The sequence below is a fragment of the Xenopus tropicalis genome, chromosome 2 (genome assembly GCF_000004195.4).
Source record: "Xenopus tropicalis strain Nigerian chromosome 2, UCB_Xtro_10.0, whole genome shotgun sequence".
Classification (NCBI taxonomy): Eukaryota; Metazoa; Chordata; class Amphibia; order Anura; family Pipidae; genus Xenopus; species Xenopus tropicalis.
The window spans coordinates 149153023-149172700 of record NC_030678.2 but is presented as its reverse complement, the minus strand read 5'-3'; the positions used below and the strand labels follow the sequence as shown (position 1 = coordinate 149172700).

Below are 19678 nucleotides of genomic sequence, written 5' to 3'. Positions count from 1 at the left end.
TCCATTGTCCCAGTCTGTTTAACTGAGATAGTTATTGTCAAACAGTTAGTATAAAACACTATGGAAAGCAAAGGGCTTCCAAGTTTAAAATAGTTATATTGTCTTGTAAAAAGCTGTTTTATCCCCCTGAGCCCCTGAATGAAAATGGTTATAGCTTTTGTAAGTAGTTTTTACAACAAAAATGGGTACACCAACGACTACAAACTAACGAACTACACCTAACAAAGGAGACAGGGATATAAGCAGGAAACAGTAAAATTTATCCTTGGGTGCATAGAATGATATTTAACATGAAGATTGCTATGTTTTTGGCCGAAGAAAAGATCAGTCAGCCCTAGGGCCAAACGATAGAATTAGCCCAATAACGCCCACCCACAGGTGGGCATATCGGGAGAAGATCCGCTCGCTTGCCGACCTTTCCAAACGAGCGGATCTTACAGGGTATGGCCACCTTAAAACTCATTTAACAGATGATAAGAAATGACTAGATGAACAGCTGGCAAAAAGGCAGGCCTGAGCAAATGAACCAAATTGATTAATTGGCCAGATTTTCATGATGGTGCTAGACGTGACTTTGCCAAATCAGTTGTTTTTGGGGCCTCAAAACACAGGTCACCCTTCTGTTTAGCTGCCATGAGCTAGTAAATAGTAGTGCGGCCCTGCAGTCACCAAGGCTAGCACTCAGAAAAGCTCTTCTGTTCGACAGCTTTAGTTGCTGTAGTAGTGGGTCCACTACTACAAAATGGGCTCAACGCATTGGGTTATGTTTTTGGCTAAATTAACATTTGCAAATATAGACATTGCAATGCTTACTATGTTCTAACTAAGACTGATAGGTGGGCCAGAACCAAACAGTTTGACAACCACTGCTTTAAAGAGGTTGTTCACTTTCAAACACATTTTCAGTTCAGGTGTTTTCAGATACTCCACCAGAATAAAGACTTTTTTTAATTCCTTTCTATTTTTTGGTGTCTGGCAGTCTAGCTACTCAGTAATCCAAGAGCAGACTCTGAACTGTTACAGTTTGCTGCATTACTTGATACATTTCTGAGCAGCATTTGTGGAATATTGCAACTGTCCTATCAATTCTTACAGCTGCCCTTAGTGAAACTCAGGTATTATGCTCAGCATGGCCAAAGATAAGATATGTATTATCTAACGTATTAAATTAGAGTCAGTGACCCCCTTTAAACTTCAATATTAGAAAACTGATCAAAAATAAAAAACAGAGAATGATTTGCTTGTTGCTTTTACATAACCTATCTGGTCCCCCATGTTCCACTATAAGGGCTTTGGCACACGGGGAGATTAGTTGCCCGCGACAAATCTCCCCGAATTGCCATCCCACCGGCAAAAATGTAAGTCGCCGGTGGAATGGCGCACGCTGCGCAGGTGATTTTGGCAAATCGCCGAAGTTGCCACACGAGGCATTTTTGCCGATTTGCCGAAATCGCACCGCCGCGTGTGCCATCCCACCGGTGACTTACATTTTCGCCGGTGGGATGGCAACTGATGGCAACTCGGGGAGATTAGTCGCCTGCGAACAGGGAGATTTTTCACGGGCGACTAATCTCCCCGTGTTCCAGAGCCCTAAGGGGACTGCCATATTTGTGAAGCAGGAGTCTGTTATCATTGGAAGCTATAACTGACTTAGAAGGGACAGTCAGGTTGGGAAGACTGACAAAAGTGGCCACATAAGCGTAAAACCATCAACCTGACCTATAGGGAACTTTTTAATGTACATTAATATTTTGAAGAGTAGTTTTTTACTGTCAGTATTACTTTAGGACTTGGGTTCTGTTTGCCTAAACACTGAGGATTCATCTGAATCCTACAAAAAGTAGTATAATTTGGCCAAATCCTAAACTGGATTTGTTGCATCCCTTATAAAGAAATTGAAGAAGTGTGTGTTTTTGTTAATCTGAGTTACAGATCTCAGTGTTAGAAATCATTCCTGGAAGGAAACAATTATGGCATAATTTCAGGCCATGTGACAATATAAAGGTTCATACATGCTGGACTGAATAACTGACATTCACGGCATAAGCTGCTGACTTATTTACCCTTACTTTATACGCAGTCCTGGAGCCACTGAAAGCCAAAGAGAAAGCAATGTGTGTGTAAGAATTTCTAGTAGGGTAGTGTATAGGTGCTATTAAAATGAATTATACATTTAAAGGCAACATATTTTATATATGTTATGGAATAATATTCCAACCCATTTATGAGTTTCATACTTGACTCTCTATTGCACCTAATGACTTTCTCTGTTGCTTTCTATTTTTTTGTTTCACTGTTTTTCTAAAACTTGAATAAATGTTTCTCCTCGTCTTTTATCCTAGAAGCAGCTCCCTAAGCCAGGTGTCTGGCTGTTACAATTTGATACATTGTAGCTAACATTACTCAGCGGCAGCTTCACCAATTATGGCATGAAGCTTGATTTGATGTTAGTTGAAAAGCACAAGCCTTTTATACTGCCCTCTTAAATAATGGGTGCGTATGAATCTGTATCCAACATCAATATATATTCAAGAGGTTTAACTGTATTTTGATGACATGTACATAACCCATAAAGCAGGTAAGATGGACTGCATCCTCTTAGCTACTGGCAAGTGTTGCTAAGCACTTCTCTGCATCTTTCCCCTCTCAACTGTATAGAATAGTATAGAAGGAGGCTTATTTAGGAAAGGGTAAATACAGAGGTGGCCATAACTTTGAAATTTCTGCTCTTGCAAACTGTGGCAAGCTCATTCTCTGTCTCTGTCTTTCTCTCTCTCTCTCTCGCTCTCTCTATCTATATATATTTGTATCACCTCTGTATTTTGGCGAATGCTCTATATACACAGAGGGTGTTTGAATTGCACAATCTTCAAACTGCCTGACAAATTTCTTAACAACTACAGTATCCTATTATATGCATTTCCTGAAGAATAGCTGTTTTTTAGCCAAGGAAAATGTCTTTGTTTTTATCACCTCCTTTCCTTCCACCCCCAGCCCTAGCTTTCCTTTGGTCTGCTTTGCCCTTTCCTCACCTTGTTCCTTGCCTGGCATCAGAGGAACTCTAATCACAATTAAAAAACCCATTGAAAGTGCAATATGTGCTAAACCCCTCAGATAAAATCTCCAGGTTAAATACACATGGAAAAAAAGAAATGTGTGCTTCAGAAGTTCACAGCACTCAGAAATGTAAAATGCCTTAACTACACATCTGGAGACTTGCTACATCTTCAACAACTTATTACAGTAAATATAACTCAACCAGTCTCGCATAATAAAACCGCCAGTAATAATTGGAGTTTGTAAAATGGTTAAATTCATCACTAGTCTTAATTCCCATGTGTATAATAAAATGTCATCAGAATTAAAGTGACTCTGCATGACTGCAGCATATGTAGATGCTCTATATGAGTAGCAGTGCTTAGCTGTAGATAAAGACAACATCCTTAAAACAATGCCTTTTATGCTTTTTAACGCATTTTTAGTTATTACATGGAATAATGTAATGTTGTAAATATGGCTAAATCATCATTAAACCAACCAGAGCTGAATAAGCTGCATCTTGCCCTTCAAAAGATGTTTAGGCCTCCATCCTGCTCAAGTGATCTATAGATGTCTTTAAATAACATTGTAAATTTAGTGCATGGTATGAGATTACAGGCCCACTACATGGAGGATGTTGAATCGGATTGGTCTCTCTTGTGACTTTTGTGGCCCTAAAACATTCACAAAGGGCTTAATAATGTTGAGGATGAGAAGCACTGAAGAAGGCACAATTAAAATGCCATTTAGCAGCTGCTGTTTAAATAATGCTGCCAGAGGTTTGCCCAGTGTTTTTTAGCTGGTTTATTTATGGTAGCCTCACCATGTAGAATAACAGCTAACATTTGTAAGAGCCAGACAAAAGTTCAGAATTCTAAATGTGTGAAACTTTGAATGTTACAAGAGTAAAACATTGGAGCCAGGGCCACTGGGAATTGCACAGAACTACAACATAGACATGTAACAGACTGAATGTCTATGTTCGAGATGTGTAAATGCTCCTCTGTTCCCAGCAGATGTGTGCTGAATGATGTCCATAGATTGATGGACTATAGTAGAGTATTGAGCATGCTTTGGAATAGGGGTGAAAGGGCTTCATTTGTTTCAAATAACATATACTGTTCTGTATGAGTTTTAGAAATCCTTCTGCACCTTGGCTCCATTGCCAAAAGCAACAAAAACAGCAGTGCTTTTATCACATTCTGTTACCAAAACAAAACAGTTAGATAATGAAGTTTTGCTTGGTAACAAATGATGTTATTTTAACTAAACAAAATGCATCATGTGAAAATAAAGCCTGATGTGTTTGTAACGTACTGGGAATTCCAGTTACAGCAAATAACTGATAAAATAATAGCGTCCTACAAAAGATACCCTTTCTAGTGTGGGCATTGGTGGATGCTGGGAGTTGCAATAGAGACACACCAGAAAAACCCTTCATTTTGGCTAATGCCACACTTGGCGTATGGCATATATTTTGGGCAAGCCGAAAATAGCGCCATATGCTCCTACCTGTGCCTGCACCCGAATGAATGAAATACTCAGCATGTAGCAAGTAGCCAATATCCGCCAAAGATATGAAGTCTTGCGGTTTTTGGCGGATATCGGCTACATGTGCCTGCACGAGAGCTTATTCCATTCATTCAGGTGCAGGCACAAGGTAGGATAAATTTACACTAGCGGGGCGTATTCTAAAAGCGTTTTTCAGCTTGCCGAGATCACCCCGTGTGGCATTAGCCTAATACATTCACTAGGTAAAATAGCTTTAATTTTGCTAATACAACTCCATTTGGCTCCTACATGAACTCAGCAGCTTTTTGATGCCACATTTTTATGTTCACAGTTTGAGTTATCTGTGTTTAAGTAACTCACATTTAAATTTGTGATCTTTGCCACAAAAATATATATATATATATATATATATATATATATATATATGTATATATATATAATAATTTTAATATGCACATTATCCACCTTTTATGGAGGATTCAGAATTCAGCGGTGGGAGGTGTAGCTCGCAGATTTGTATTAATATGCACACCATTTTCTAGGCTTAGGGCAACATAGGAGAAAGTACTGTATGTTCAGTTATTGTTTTTTGTATGTAACTTGCATTCTCATAGTATACACCCATTTTTGTACAGTGCTGCACAATATGTTGGTGCTTTATATATTTGTATTATTAATAATACTAATATGTATGGCGTAGTAATGTGCAGGTTGACGAAAAGTCGATGTGTCACCTGGCTCTAACCCGCCTGCTCCCAACCTGTGTCTGACCCAGCAATCCACCTCTATTTACAGACCCTCACCCAATCCGCCCCATCTCTATGTCACATAGGGGCAGGGCGGGCATACACCTATGAATAGAGGCTGAAATAGGGCACAGTAAGATTACAGACAGGGTGGGCGGATGAAAGAGCTCAGCCCAAACCCACCCACAATTCTTGTGTGATTGTCTGCTGAAACCCGCCCAACCTGCAGGTAAATATACGGATCTCACAGTTTTTGTGCTGGCCTGCGCATCACTATAGTGGTGTTTGCCTGGCTTTACATCTGCTTGTAGTAAGGAGAGCTGTAGATTGCTTGGCATTGTATTGGCCATTATATGTATGTCATCTTTATCTTTGACGTATATACCTTATTATTATATAGCACTGCAATATATGTTGGTTGCTTTAGAATTAATCATAATAATGATGGAATGGATTAGGAATAGCTCAGGACTTGTCAGTGCATTTCCTGGAATAACTGTGGTAACCTTAAAGCTCATGTCATAGTCTTAAATAGGCAGTGAGAACAGCACCAACCATCATTGTTATGGAAAACCGTCTCCCTACTATGGTTGTTTATATTTGTTAGTCAACCAAAAATTGTCTACAAAGATGCTATTTTAAAGGGGTTGTTTATGTTTAAATGAACTTTCAGCATGATGTAGGCAGTGATATTTGACAATTTGCAATTGCAATTAAGCTGGGGTCAGTGAGCCCCATTTTAAAGCAGGAAAGATGTAGAAGAGGAAGGCTCTTGCCTTACAATAAAAAATACATTATGTATGTATGTATATTTTTATTTATAAAGCGCTACCTATGTACGCAGCGCTGTACAGTTGAATACATTAATACAAACGGGGTTATTAAGATAATAGATAAATACAAAGTATAACAATAAATACAATATACAGTTGCAATAAGTTAAGAGTCAAAGACACAAGAGGATGGAGGTCCCTGCCCCGTAGAGCTTACAATCTATATGGGAGGGTAACTTACAGATACAAATAGGCAAATATAAGTGCTGTAGATCACAGTGGGTGACACTACATTATAAGTGCTATTTCCCAGATCTGGTGCTGGGCGAGTGCTCCAAAAGGTAGTCTTTTAGTTGAAGACTAATTGCAAAGTTGCCAGGAATTGGACCTTTTATAATATATTAAAAGTTAACTTAAAGGTGAACCACCACTTTAAAATGCTATGTCTACTTGTATTATATCATTTGATGTCCAATGAACTGACAGCAATATCCATTTAATGTATATAGTTTTACAGTAGCTCTGTTTTCCAGGCTGGGATTGGGGCCTATCACTCGGTTTGTGCCTTTCCTTTTGCCGTATGAGTTACAGCAATGACAGCAACATTTTCTTACATTATGCGTTAGTTTTAAACAAGGCCTTACTGTTAGTGCTGCAAGTGCAATAATTATGTATCCTGTTTATCAGGTTACACACGATTCACTGGACACAATGATTTTTTTTATGTATGGTCTTTAGTGCGACAATGGTCTGAATAGGCTAAAAATAATTGAGGTGGGGCCCTTCTGAGCTCATTCTTTGTAGTTCATCAGGGACTTTAACCTCAAAGGATTCTTTGGCAAACACTTTATTTTGTCTTTTGTTGTCCGCACATTCCAGCTATGATGAGGAGTTGAGCTGAACAGAGAGCTAGTTCAACCAGATACTGTACAGCTCCAAACAGAAGGAACAAGTGACACTGAATCAGAGTCCAGGAAGAGGCCACAGTGGAAATTTACTGCAGCTTTGTGCCATTGATTTTGTGTGAGGAGTCTCAGGGATACTGGCCTGATACCAGAGCTGAAAGGGAAGCTGATAGCAGGCATCTTGAAACAATGTCATTTCACAGAGACTATCCACTGTTATACTGAGAGCCATTCTAAGGAACGAGCTCCGGGGAAATGCTATCATTTCATCTGCATACGTACTAACAATCTGCTTTCTGTAACTCATTGTAACTGGAGGATTTCTCAGTAAGTAATGCTGACCTGTGGCTCCTTGTAACCCTCATTAAAAAAGTTTTATTTATTTTTTTAAACGATCCTTTATAATGCATGCGCATTCTTATTGGTATTTCATATTCCCTGACAACAGTGTATATTACTGACTGTGCTTGCAATTAAGTTACCTGGCTGTCAAGCATTGGCCCTCTAACTTTGTTCCACCTTAAAAATCTATGTCTGGGTTGGTTGACTTCTGTAGTTGGGGATGGTAGAACAAAGAAAAAAAGTAAAAGGTGCTGAATTGCCCTAGTGTTAAGTTTCTTCAGATTTTTTTTCTATGGAAAAGTTCCTGGTTTTTAAAGCCGATAGAAGAATGGTAGAAGTGCACAGAAGAATGGTAATGATCTATGTCTGTAGTGCCCTATTTTAGCAGAATTTTGGTATGGAGCAAAGCAGGATGTTGGTAAATGAAAAATTTACTGTTTACTAGATGTTTTTGTTTCCTTTGAATTACTTTCCTGGACTGAGAGAGAGAGAAGATGTGTATGTATTTGTGTTCATTGACTTTAAGTCTTTTTCCAGCTCTAAGTACTCTTTTGCTGATACAATTTCCTTCATATTTTTGGTCACTTTAAGCACCACTGTTTTATACAGTGATTTTAATTTTATTGATGACTATGTTGAGTCAAATAGTATACTGGTCCCCAGGAGTTTTAGTATGCCATCATTTGACGAGCCATCACTGTATTTGGCCATTGGCAGGTAATATCAGATTAGCTAACAACGAAGATTAAATATTTGCAATTAGGGGATGGTAAAGTGCAGTCAATACGTATTTAAGCTGGTGCCCAGACCTGTGTGCCAAAGACTTTTAGCAAAACATTTGATCCAGCCAACCCATCTCTAACCTTAGGGGTCATGTGGTTTTTGTTTTCTGCATTTATTTAATAACACATTTTCTAAAAAGCAGGAAAGTGTTGTATGTATTTATTAAAGCTGGTAAAGAATGTGTTCTTTAGCTTTGGGCTGTTGATTTACCCCCAAACTGTTCTAAATCATGTAGATTCCAATATTCAGTGTTGGTAGGTTAATTTAGGAATTGACCATGTCTTTGAGAATATAGAACTTTAACTGAATAGATAGTGAATAAATAGTTTGTGAACAGAACTAAATAGATAGATAGTTTTCTTCACTTGAATGTTGTATGAGCTAATTCGTATTGTGTGTAGCCAAACTGGCAAGTTGCTGGCAGGGTAGGCATGCCTTCCCCCACCCTTATTTTCCTTTGGGGACATATAAAATAAATCAATAAATAAGTGACAATTGTTTTACTTGATTGTTGCACAGTCATTGAAAAAGAAGAAGCAGCAAGTGGGTTGGAGCACATTTATTCAGCTTAGGCCCAAATTCCTCTTTAGTGAAATCATCTGTATGTTTAATAATTAATGCCAAGTTCCAAACCACACAGTCCCAGAAAGGAAAAGAAAAAATGCAAACAGTACTGTGTGTTTAGTGCCAGTGTGAACACTCCTTGCGTAAAGTGCCTGGTTACACAGTATTGTCAGTCAAGCAGATAAACATCAGCTATTTGTATGTTTTTGTTTAAAGGATAACTACCTTACTAACTTTGGCCTAAACAATTAAATACTTTATATTGTAGGTCCCTAAGATCAGGTTACTAATGATAGGCCTACACATGTTCTGTGGATCTACAGAAAATAAGCTAGGGAGCTTATAGGGGCATCTTCTTTGAGTTTATCTTTGGATTGTACAGAGGCCTAAAACATATGGTATAACATGTCTTTTTTTTCAGCTTTAGCCAGTTCTATCCTATAATGGTTATCATTGGTCTCATAAAGTAAGTTGCTACTAGTGATGCACGGGTCAACAAATGACCTGACCCTAACTCACCTAACCCATATTTAATCTAACCCACCATGCTGTCATCATGTAAATATGCGCGATCAACTTGCCCATCACTGATGTTTACATAGGGGTTGACACTAGTGTAAAAATGAAAGCCAGCAGATGGCCAAAGGAGGAATGCCGAAAGTGCTGGTATGTGCTATGGTTGCAGTTGAAGATGGCTATGAGCAGAGTCAAGGAGGCTAGAAGAGTGTTGTGCCATCCTAGACCCAGGTCCCGCAGATTTCAGGCCAATCTGTGAAACATTAGTCGTTAGACATTTGACTCTTTCAGCATTGCAAGGGAAACCCATGCTGTTCCTTATATTGCATTTAATGAAATTCTCAGTGTAATATTCACTCTGCTTTATGGTATAGAAAAAGGAGCATGCTGAGTTAAGTAGGGTCTTCTAGCAAGAATGTAAGCAGTGCATTCCTCTGCATCCTTGAATTTGTATAGTAATTAGTCTGGAGATTTGTGTAGACAATAAATTTATTGCAATGGAGCTATATTGCCTCATATAAAGTGTTATAATGCTCTCCTGGAGTGCATTTTAAACACAGGGACCATTACCAAAATATGACACATTTTCCTCCCTGTGGCTTTAAAGTTATAATTCCAATTTGATTACATTTTTATAATAACTCTACATTGTCTGGCTAAAACCACAGAATTGTTTTTTTTATTTGACTCCTAAAGCTTCTTAATTGTAATTATCTCAATGCTCAGCAGCTGCCTACCTGCAGTAATGAAAGTACGTACTAATGAGAGCTAAAGTACAAGAGTTGAAGTAAAGGATTCAAGCAAAGCGGTCATCTTCTTATTCTACTGGAACTTATTTCATTTGCTATTATGATTAGACCTGGTGTGTTCAGACTTTAAACAATCACAAAATCCAATGTTCCTAATATGATATGAACCTAAAAAAGTTATATTCACCACCAGGGCAAATATCTTCCCTTAGTTTCCAACTTAACTAAGCAATCTTCTCCTAGCTTCTAACTCACTGAAACAAAGTATTTCAATATAACATTGGGAGTGGCGGTTTGAACAATATATTGACAAATATTTACGTGCAATTAGTGGTTGTTACATATGACTCCAGGTGAGTGCTGAAGATCCTGGGAATGGCTCAAGAATGGCATTTGAAAAGTTGATTATTGTTAGGGTTTATAGCTTGTCCTGCCCTTCACTAGTATGGATGATGACGCTCATGGCTTTTTGTTAAATGAAAATGTATTTTCCCACCTATTTATGTAATCAACAAACAGACTGTAGCACTTCAGCGCATTGTGGTTAAGTTGCCTTTATTACTTTCATAAGGCAAAGTTTCACATTCACATTAGCCCATCATCAAGCTTTTTTTCTACCCATTCTGGATGACCAGGTATTTTCCATGTTTAACAATTTAATAACGATAACCATAGTATATTACGTCAAAACAGTTTAAAAATAATGTTATTAAATTGTTAATTACTATGGTTAAAAGCAACTACCCACTAAAATAGCAATTACACCTTTCTTCAGAAGATAACTGCTGATTTAGACTACAATCTTTACACAGTTTGAATCCTGTGAGCCTTGTTTCAGTGGCCACCTTCAGAAAATGTTAATTGTCCAGGCACATTCAAAATCCTAGGTGAGATCTTTCTTTCCATGTATGTCTCATGTTCAAGGTGGGATTTTCATTCCATGTCCTAGAAGGGAAGCTCCAGAACAATCCTGCACAAGCTCTTCTCTGCTGCAACTTTGCCCTACCTGAACAGCTTAACTTAACCTGTACCTGACAACATAGTAAACTACTATATCAAATGGATTCCCCCATTTACTGTGATACTTATGGTGGAAGAAGGCTTTTTTTGATGTAATCAATCCTGGGTGGCATGAAGAAAATGCCTAGGATAATAATGTATTTGTTGTATGAACTATTGACTCCTGATCATGTGTTTCACACATTAGAGCATATATGCTACTGTGTACTCAGGGGAGATTCCCAATACAGGATCTTCATAATGCAAATGAGAGAAGTCATAATATTGGAACCCAGGGCCTAATAAATGTTAGGCCTAATAATTAGCAGCATCGATCAAACTGAATCTAAACTATACAGCAAGCACTGTGGTTACCATTTCACAACAGAAAACTTCAAATTGATTTTTATCATACTAGTGCTATTCTCAATACTAAGTATTGTTGTTGGGTTTCTTTATTCATATGGTTTGAATGCAGATTATTTAGAGAATTATACATGGTCAAAATAATGGCTCCATCCATAATCAAAACTTGCTCTTGAAGCATTCAGTTGGGTGTCACCTCATGAGTTTTGTCTGTCTGAATCTCTGTGAGGTGTGGTGTACCAGTGGAACCTATGTTTTATTATCAGTAATTTCCAGTGACCACAACAGGAAGCAGCACTGGTGATTAACAAGTGTGTGTGTGTGTGTGACACAAGATGCTGTTACATAAATAATGGATAAGTTGACCTTAACAAAGCTGTTAACGTGTTATTTATAAGGCTATTTCAGTATAAACCATCTGCATATTCATGGATTGCTTTTAATGTTTATTACTTTGTTTAATTAAAGGATACTATCAGAGAGCTGCAGAATTACAGCAGAAAAAATGAAGAAAATGCCATTGTTCAGCAAGTCGCATAAGAATCCTGCAGAGATTGTAAAAACCCTGAAGGACAATATGGCCGTGCTAGAAAGGCAGGACAAGAAAACTGAAAAGGTAACCTGACAAACTTGTATTGTCATGGGCTTTGTGGCTTGTTGGGTATAAATATTACAAACTGTTTTTTTTGGGCTTAATTCCCTGGCCTTATTTATAGATTTCTGTAAGCTTTTCATGGGTTTATTGATTTGACTTTGCTATAATACATCAACCTGTGCTCCTCCTGGGTGTATTTTCTGCCAACTGACTACCCACTGACAGTCTGTAGGTTATGAATCTCCAATTTCAGCATGCAGAGGTTACAAATCTTTTTAAGCTTGCTGCCATAAGAAATAGTATCTGCTTTGTGCTGTTGATATCCTTTTTTTGTACTCTGAACTATACCCTTCTACAAGACATTAACATCCAATACTCAGACACAATAATACACCTGGCAATACATTGTATTATTGAGTACCATGGACACAGTATGCATGAACTATTTTCAGCGTGTTTCCTCAATATTCTATTATGTATTAAGCACCGACCCTTGTAAATTTTAGGAAGTCACCAAGAAGTTTGCAGCTGCATGACAAAAAATACTTTGCTGTAGGAAGTCAGTGATTATGTATTCAAAAAACAATTATCTCTTGTATACATATGCCAATTGATGTCCTCAGCATATAGTACCACTGCCCCAGCATGTATGTATGTATGAGAGAAGAAAAGTATTACAGATATAGGATCCCTTATCCGGAAACTCATTATGAAGAAAGTTCCAAATTACATAAAGGCCATCTCCAATAGACTCCATTATAAGCAAATAATTCTAATTTTTAAAAAATGATTTCCTTTTTATCTAAAATAATAACACAGTACTTAATCCCAACCAAGCTATAATTAATCCTTATTGAAGGCAAAACAATCCTATTGGGTTTATTTAACATTTATATGATTTTTAGTAGACTTAAGGTGTGGAGATCTAAATTATGGAAAGACCACTTATCTGGAAAACCCCAGGTCCCGAGCATTCTGGATAACAGGTCCCATACCTGTACTGAGCTTTGATGTGTGCTATACAGTATCACTGACTCCAGTTGTATATATGGAAACAGTATAGTGTCACTGACCCCATGATGTGTATATGAGAATAATACAGTAATGCCCCTTGATGTATATATGGGAAAACTGTGTCGTCACTGGCCCCGTCATGTGTATATAGGAACCATACATTGTCATTAATGCCAGCATGTTTATATAGTATATTTATATAAGTTTACATTGTATAGTGTCACTGACCCCAGCACGTATATATAGTATTGTGTCACTGACCCCAGCACGTATACATAGTATAGTGTCACTGACCCCAGCACGTATACATAGTATAGTGTCACTGACCCCAGCACGTATACATAGTATAGTGTCACTGACCCCAGCACGTATACATAGTATAGTGTCACTGACCCCAGCACGTATACATAGTATAGTGTCACTGACCCCAGCACGTATACATAGTATAGTGTCACTGACCCCAGCACGTATACATAGTATAGTGTCACTGACCCCAGCACGTATATATAAGAATGATACAATATCCCCTCTTGATGTATACAGTAGAATCCCGATTTTATATTTCACAGGGAACATATAAAATGGTGTAAATTCCATCAAAACCTAAAATCTGGGGAAGAAAGAAAAAAACAAAACAGGTTGTAAAATCCAGGGACGTAAAAACGGGTTTCTACAATATATGGGAGTAATAGATTGTTACTGACCCCATAATGTAGATGATAATGTAAATGAAATCACTTTGTGTTTTTACATCTAAAATAAGTTGCAGTAAGTTTTTATATTCTATTTTTTGGTGTTTTTGACTTATTTATTTGTTCGGCAGCTTTCCAGTTTGCAACTTAAACTGCTGCCAAGTCAGCATGGGAGATGAATAGTAGAGAGCTTGAGCAGGAGATAAGCAATACAAATAGGAATAAGTGTAGCTTTAAAGGAACAGTAACACCAAAAAATGAAAGTGTATAAAACTAACTAAAATATAATGGGCTGCTGCCCTGCACTGGTAAAAGTTGTGTGTTTACTTCAGAAAGTCTACTATAGTTTATATAAATAAGCTGCTGTGTAGCCATGGGGGCAGCCATTCAAAGGAGAAAAGGCACAGGCACATAGCAGATAACAGATAAAACACCATTGTATTCTACAGAGCTTATCTGTTATCTGCTATGTAACCTGTGCCTTTTCTCCTTTTTTCCAGCTTGAATGGCTGCCCCCATGGCTACACAGCAGCTTATTATATAAATTATAGTAGGGTTACTGTAGCAAACACACCAATTTTACCAGTGCAGGGCAACAGTACATTATATTTTTATTACTTTAAAGCTCTTTTATTTTTTGGTGTTACTGTTCCTTTAAAATCATTCTGTTTTACTATTTAGAATATTACATTTCAGACTCAACAGAAGCAAAATAGAAAAGTAATAAGTTTATAAAGCATAACCAGAAATGAATGCCAGATATAACATGAGGTATTTTAATGTAAGCCTCCTTTATAAAGTTATAGTTTATACTTGCTTTTCAATCTTGACTTCAGTATTTAGATTTAAGGTCATAGTTTTATAGATAACAATGACAGGTTGCCATAACATTTGGATGACAAAAGTTACTGCTGTGCATCTTCTCTGCTTTTCCTACCCTTTCCTCTCCCTTTTTTGTATTTCATTTTACACTCCATTTCCTATCACCAATGCACACTGTGACACTGACCACTGTTCTTTGCCCATTGATGAAAATAACTGCTAATGACAGACAGACAGAAATCAATGGTATAGTGGTAGTTGAACTACTACACTATATATTTTTACATTCCGATAACATTATTGCAGTTCTATTTTTGTACATGTATCTGCTCACTGTACATTTGCTTAATACACATTTTGCTTGTTAAGTTAATGTAGTTTACAGAATGCAATATGCTTTGTTAGGCACACAGTGGGTTAACACTGTTATTACCCCATGGCCTATATTCTTATTTGCAAATCTTGCTGCTGTTTAATATTCAATGACCTTCACTTGCAATAATGTTTAGCTGGGTTAGAGGCTTGCTGTGCTATTATTCTCTTGTTACAGTATAGAATGGACACTAACCACAACCATTCTCTTTACTCAGTTGTGCCTAGTACAGGGTACAGATTGTGTCTTTGAAATTTATATTTATCACTCTGTATAGGTAAAGAGCATAAAGCAAATCTGCTTCAGACTGCCTATTTTCAGCCATTACAGTCTTTTTATTCTTTGCCTTTCCCCCAGTGAAAACAGACTTTGCATCCAATCACCCCAGCGACAAGTTAAATCTAGGGGAATTCAGCACAACTAAAGGTGCGCATTCACGCACTGATAACGAGGTTTCGTACGATATTCGATGCGTGTATGGCAAGTTGGCGAGGCGACTGTTATCGGTCGACTTGCCGATCGGGTGGGTTAGAAAATTTTGATTGGGCACCATTGGAGGCGCCCAAGCAATATATATGTTCAGGGCTGAATCGGCAGAAGGAGGTAGAAATCCTAGTTTCTACCTCCATATCTGACGATTCAGCCCTAAACGTCAGTGGAGGGTTGAAACAATCTTTCGTGTGACCGAAGGTCGCACGGAAGATCGAAAATCGCCAGCTGTGTGGCCAGCTTAAATATTGAATGTCTATATGTGCATTTTGATGCAAGTATTGCCACTCATCTGATATTTATTTGTATGGTGTTTTTCTAACAGGCATCTGAAGAAGTCTCCAAATCTCTCCAGGCCACAAAAGAGATTTTGTGTGGGACAGGGGACAAAGAACCTCAGACAGAGACAGTGGCTCAGCTTGCGCAAGAACTGTACAACAGTGGTTTGTTGGTTACTTTGATTGCCAACTTGCATCTCATAGATTTTGAGGTATGGTTCAAAAAATGGGCTTGGTAGTCTGTATTTATGCTGTAGGGATATCCTTATGCAGCTATTTAACTACATCTACCTAAATACTTAATTCAACAACAGCAATTTAATAACAAAGAATCTTTTCAGCTTCATTTCCATTCATGCAGGGTTATCCTTAGAGATCGTGGGATCCAGTAAAAATGCATTGTGTGGGGTTCTATTCTTTATTATTCAATCATATACAATAATATAATACAGTTCTTCATTTGTCATTGAACCCCAGCTTCCAACATCTGCAGCTCCGTGAGAGAACCTTCTGTACTATTCTTGTTTTATTCATACTTATATGACATTAGAATAGTCTTTTTTTCACAGACAAAAACTTCCCCGCAGTGCTGATAATTAGTGCAAAAAAGGCAGGCAGGACCTGTGAAAAAGCTCCCAGGGGGCTGTAATCCAGGAGGAACCTGGGATGCTGGAGAGAAAAGCTGCAGGCTTGACATCTATGGGAAATTATGGTTTATTTAAATATATGATAATATAATATGATAAATACATTTAGCTAGTTTTTTTCCCTACTTAAATCCTCCCCCTCCACCAAACATTATACTAAAATAATATCAAAGAGCATTATACATAATTTTAATAAACTAAACCTCTATGGTTATAATAGCAGCAGCACTGACTGTAGTAGGAACAATGAGTTTAATAATATTCCTGATATGTTAGTATGTTTCGTTTACCTTTGAAATGTGACACATTTAACCTTAATAATTTATAAATGGGTAGAGCCGCCACCTTTTGTAGAGGGTATGGACAGACATATACACACCTTATAAATAAAGTTATAGTGGAAATGTTTGCTTGTGCCTCTCCTGGATGCGCTTTGAAGATCAGTTTGCTGCATTATAAAAGCACTTTATTCGCTTGTAAAAGCAGCTTCTCTTCAAGCTGATGCATTTTAATAAATGCTTATATACTGGAACCACTTTACCATCTGGGACACGCTGAGTATAAAAAAAGACTGGAATGGAGCCAAGCCTAGAAATATTTTGTCAGCTATTTTTTTTTTTTTTTTTTTTTTTTTACAAAATCAATAAAAACAAACAACTGAGACTTGCTGGCAAAACAAGTCTGATTGTATTGAGTTTTTCTAGTGTAGCATCACCCCCAAATTTATTTTCCCACTTATTGAGTTGATTTAGTGTTTTAGTAGATTTAGCGTTAGTATAAAACTGTGTAGGATAATAGAGCAGATATGAACATAACAGGGGAAATTTAAAAATGTGCATCCATGATTCCTGCCCTCCACTTGGAGCATGTGCCCCATAAATGAAGTGCTGCCTATTTTGAGAGAGCTGTATTCATGAGAGGTAGGCAGTGGGCGGCACATAAGGTTCTCCCATTCGCTTAATATCCCGTGCCTTGCACATCGCAAGTTATGGATTGCTGAAAAAACCACAATAGAGCCCTGTACTCACTTGCTATACTGTGTTTTTGGACACCTTTATTTTAATCTTATGCACTTGTATTCGTGGTCATAGTAAAAACCCCTGTTTTATGTTACAAATCATTCTATACTGCACTGAGCTATGATTCCAGGCCATGTAGATAAACTGAGACACATTCTCTAATAACATGCAACATGCATTTGTTACAGTAAATAGGGTCCACATCTGTATTCAGTTTTGACTTCAGCGCCCTTTTTGCTAAAGCTCTGCATTTGCAATACATGATTCTGTCCAGATTTTTCACCCAGGTATGGCCATGGAATGCCCTTATGGACACATGTGCACATACTGGCATATTTGTAATGTTTTTGCATAAACTTCCTAATAATTTGCATGGATACACAGAAAAGCTTTTCAGTGACATTCTGGGAAGGGGAGTTGCATAAAGAGACTCTTTTGGAAGACGTGCTGTATTCCCTCAGCTCCACAGAACATGAGCTCCTGTATTCCACTAGATCAGCTGGCTTTAAGAAAAGCATTTAGTTTATAATAGAGCACTCTTCTGTATTACTTTTTTGTGTTTTCTTTTTGATTTCATCATTGGCATGTCTAATACCGTTTCCATGCTTATACTGAGCTGCACAAAATTAATTAGGAATAGATAGGAATAGATAGATTAGGAATAGATAGTTAATGGGTATGTCTCGGGGATCGGCACTGTGACAAGTCCACTGAAATGTTATCTATTTAAAGATAATGAAGTTTGTTAGCAGGGTTTATGTTTAAGAACTGTAAGCAAAATGTCTAATAAATTAGGAAAGTGTAGGAAATAATGCCACAAAGTGCAAATGAATTCAGTGTTGCATAAATAAAGATTATAGGATTAATGGTGCCTTGCTGAAAACGGCAAAAAAATGGAAGTGTATTTTTTGTATCAAGAAAACAAAATTCTAAGCAAATTTCCTATACACATAAGTTAAAAATATTCAATAATTTTTAGCTGTAGTTTTTACTAAAAGCAGAATCTTTTGGTCCCTTGCTTTTCTCTGCACTTTCAGCTGGTCCTGCTCATTACAACTATGTACCTGAAGCCAGGTCTACTCTAATCAGGACTCGAAATTTCACAATACCTTGCATGTTTTTTCACAAGCATAAACCAGCTTCTGCTACATTGTTTCAGTTGTGATCATTGGGGTGAATAAAGTGACTATTATTATTACCATTATCCTTTTACTACAGTAAATAACAGTTGGAACTCTGTATTCTGCATATTAACAAAAAAGATGATGATGTTGCTGCTGGTAGGAAAAGAGATATAGTAATCTTTATAAAGTGTTACACTTCAGCTTTCAGCAGCCCACTTCATTCTCCTACTTATGCAGGAGCACAGGTTGGTCTGATCCAAGCTGATCAAGCACCATGCATAAACAAGTATAAAAAGCTTGAATGTTCAGCCATATCTTTTTAGGAAGGTTATACGTAATTGATGCATTCATGTTGCCAATGCATTTGAAATCAGATTGTGCAAGACATACAGGGCTGATCTTTCTGTTAGATTACTTTCGGGGAATATATAGATTTCCCCTCTAAGCTGTCAGAAGAATTGCATTTCTCAGTGCCGGCTTTGGTATAGTCAGAAACATTGCCTCTGGCCTGCTGCTATTTTCAGTATTAGCACAAGCTGCACTTCCATTGATTGTTCCAGTGACCTCTGCCATGTCGGAGCTGCCTGAAGCGCTATTCCAGCTAAATTAAACATTAAAAGTAGATTTAGTATTTGAAGCTGGGTGAAATTGTATTGCTTTCATTACTTCACAAAATAAAACTGTTTTGTGAGTGTCATGGAGAGCAAATGCCTATTTTATTAAAGTTGTGCAAAGTCTCAAGAACTGGTGCAAATTGGTACATTACTTTATTCCTAATTATAAAGGAAAAAGACATAAAAGGGCAATATTTACTGATATATATATTCCAGTTTGGTGAGATTCTTTAATAGGCCACTTAATATAGTAAAACTATCTGTAGGTTAAATATTCACTCTCAGGGTATAGTTATCGTTTTAGGCCCGTATCTAGAAACAGAAAACTCTGTCCAGAACTTATTTTGTTTTGAGTTTAATATAATTTTTCACCCTATTGTGTCAGGCTTAGAAAGTATGGTTAGTGACTTACCTAAAGCAATCACTTTCGTATGCCTTGTGGACTATGAACCACATTGGTTACTTACTCGTTCCCTGTTTATATCCAGACTCACTTTCTACCTGGCTCTTCCTGTAGAAGTGCAGGTAGGGAAATGCATGTAATTACACTATTATATTGGATGTGGTCCTGCTCACTGCAGTCTGCTGCACATTGTGAAGTCACAAGTACTGGGCCCTGAAACTACATGTTCACCCATGTCAGGTGGTCCCTTATCTCAATCTATGCAATCACAGTCACTCATTTAAAGGAACAGTAACACCAAAAAATGAAAGTGT

At 37.5% G+C, this 19678-nt stretch overlaps 1 protein-coding gene across 4 annotated transcripts in view; it reads left to right on the top strand.

Moving 5' to 3' along the window:
* cab39l (calcium binding protein 39 like) overlaps nt 1-19678 on the top strand; it is a 44506-nt gene that overhangs the window by 7821 nt on the left and 17007 nt on the right. For 2 of the 4 annotated variants that reach the window (XM_012957037.2, XM_012957038.3), the window contains 2 exons: nt 11763-11910; nt 15605-15769. In XM_012957037.2, the coding sequence (XP_012812491.1) occupies nt 11800-11910; nt 15605-15769 (276 nt within the window). In that variant the 5' untranslated portion in view covers nt 11763-11799. 4 annotated transcript variants of the gene reach the window in all.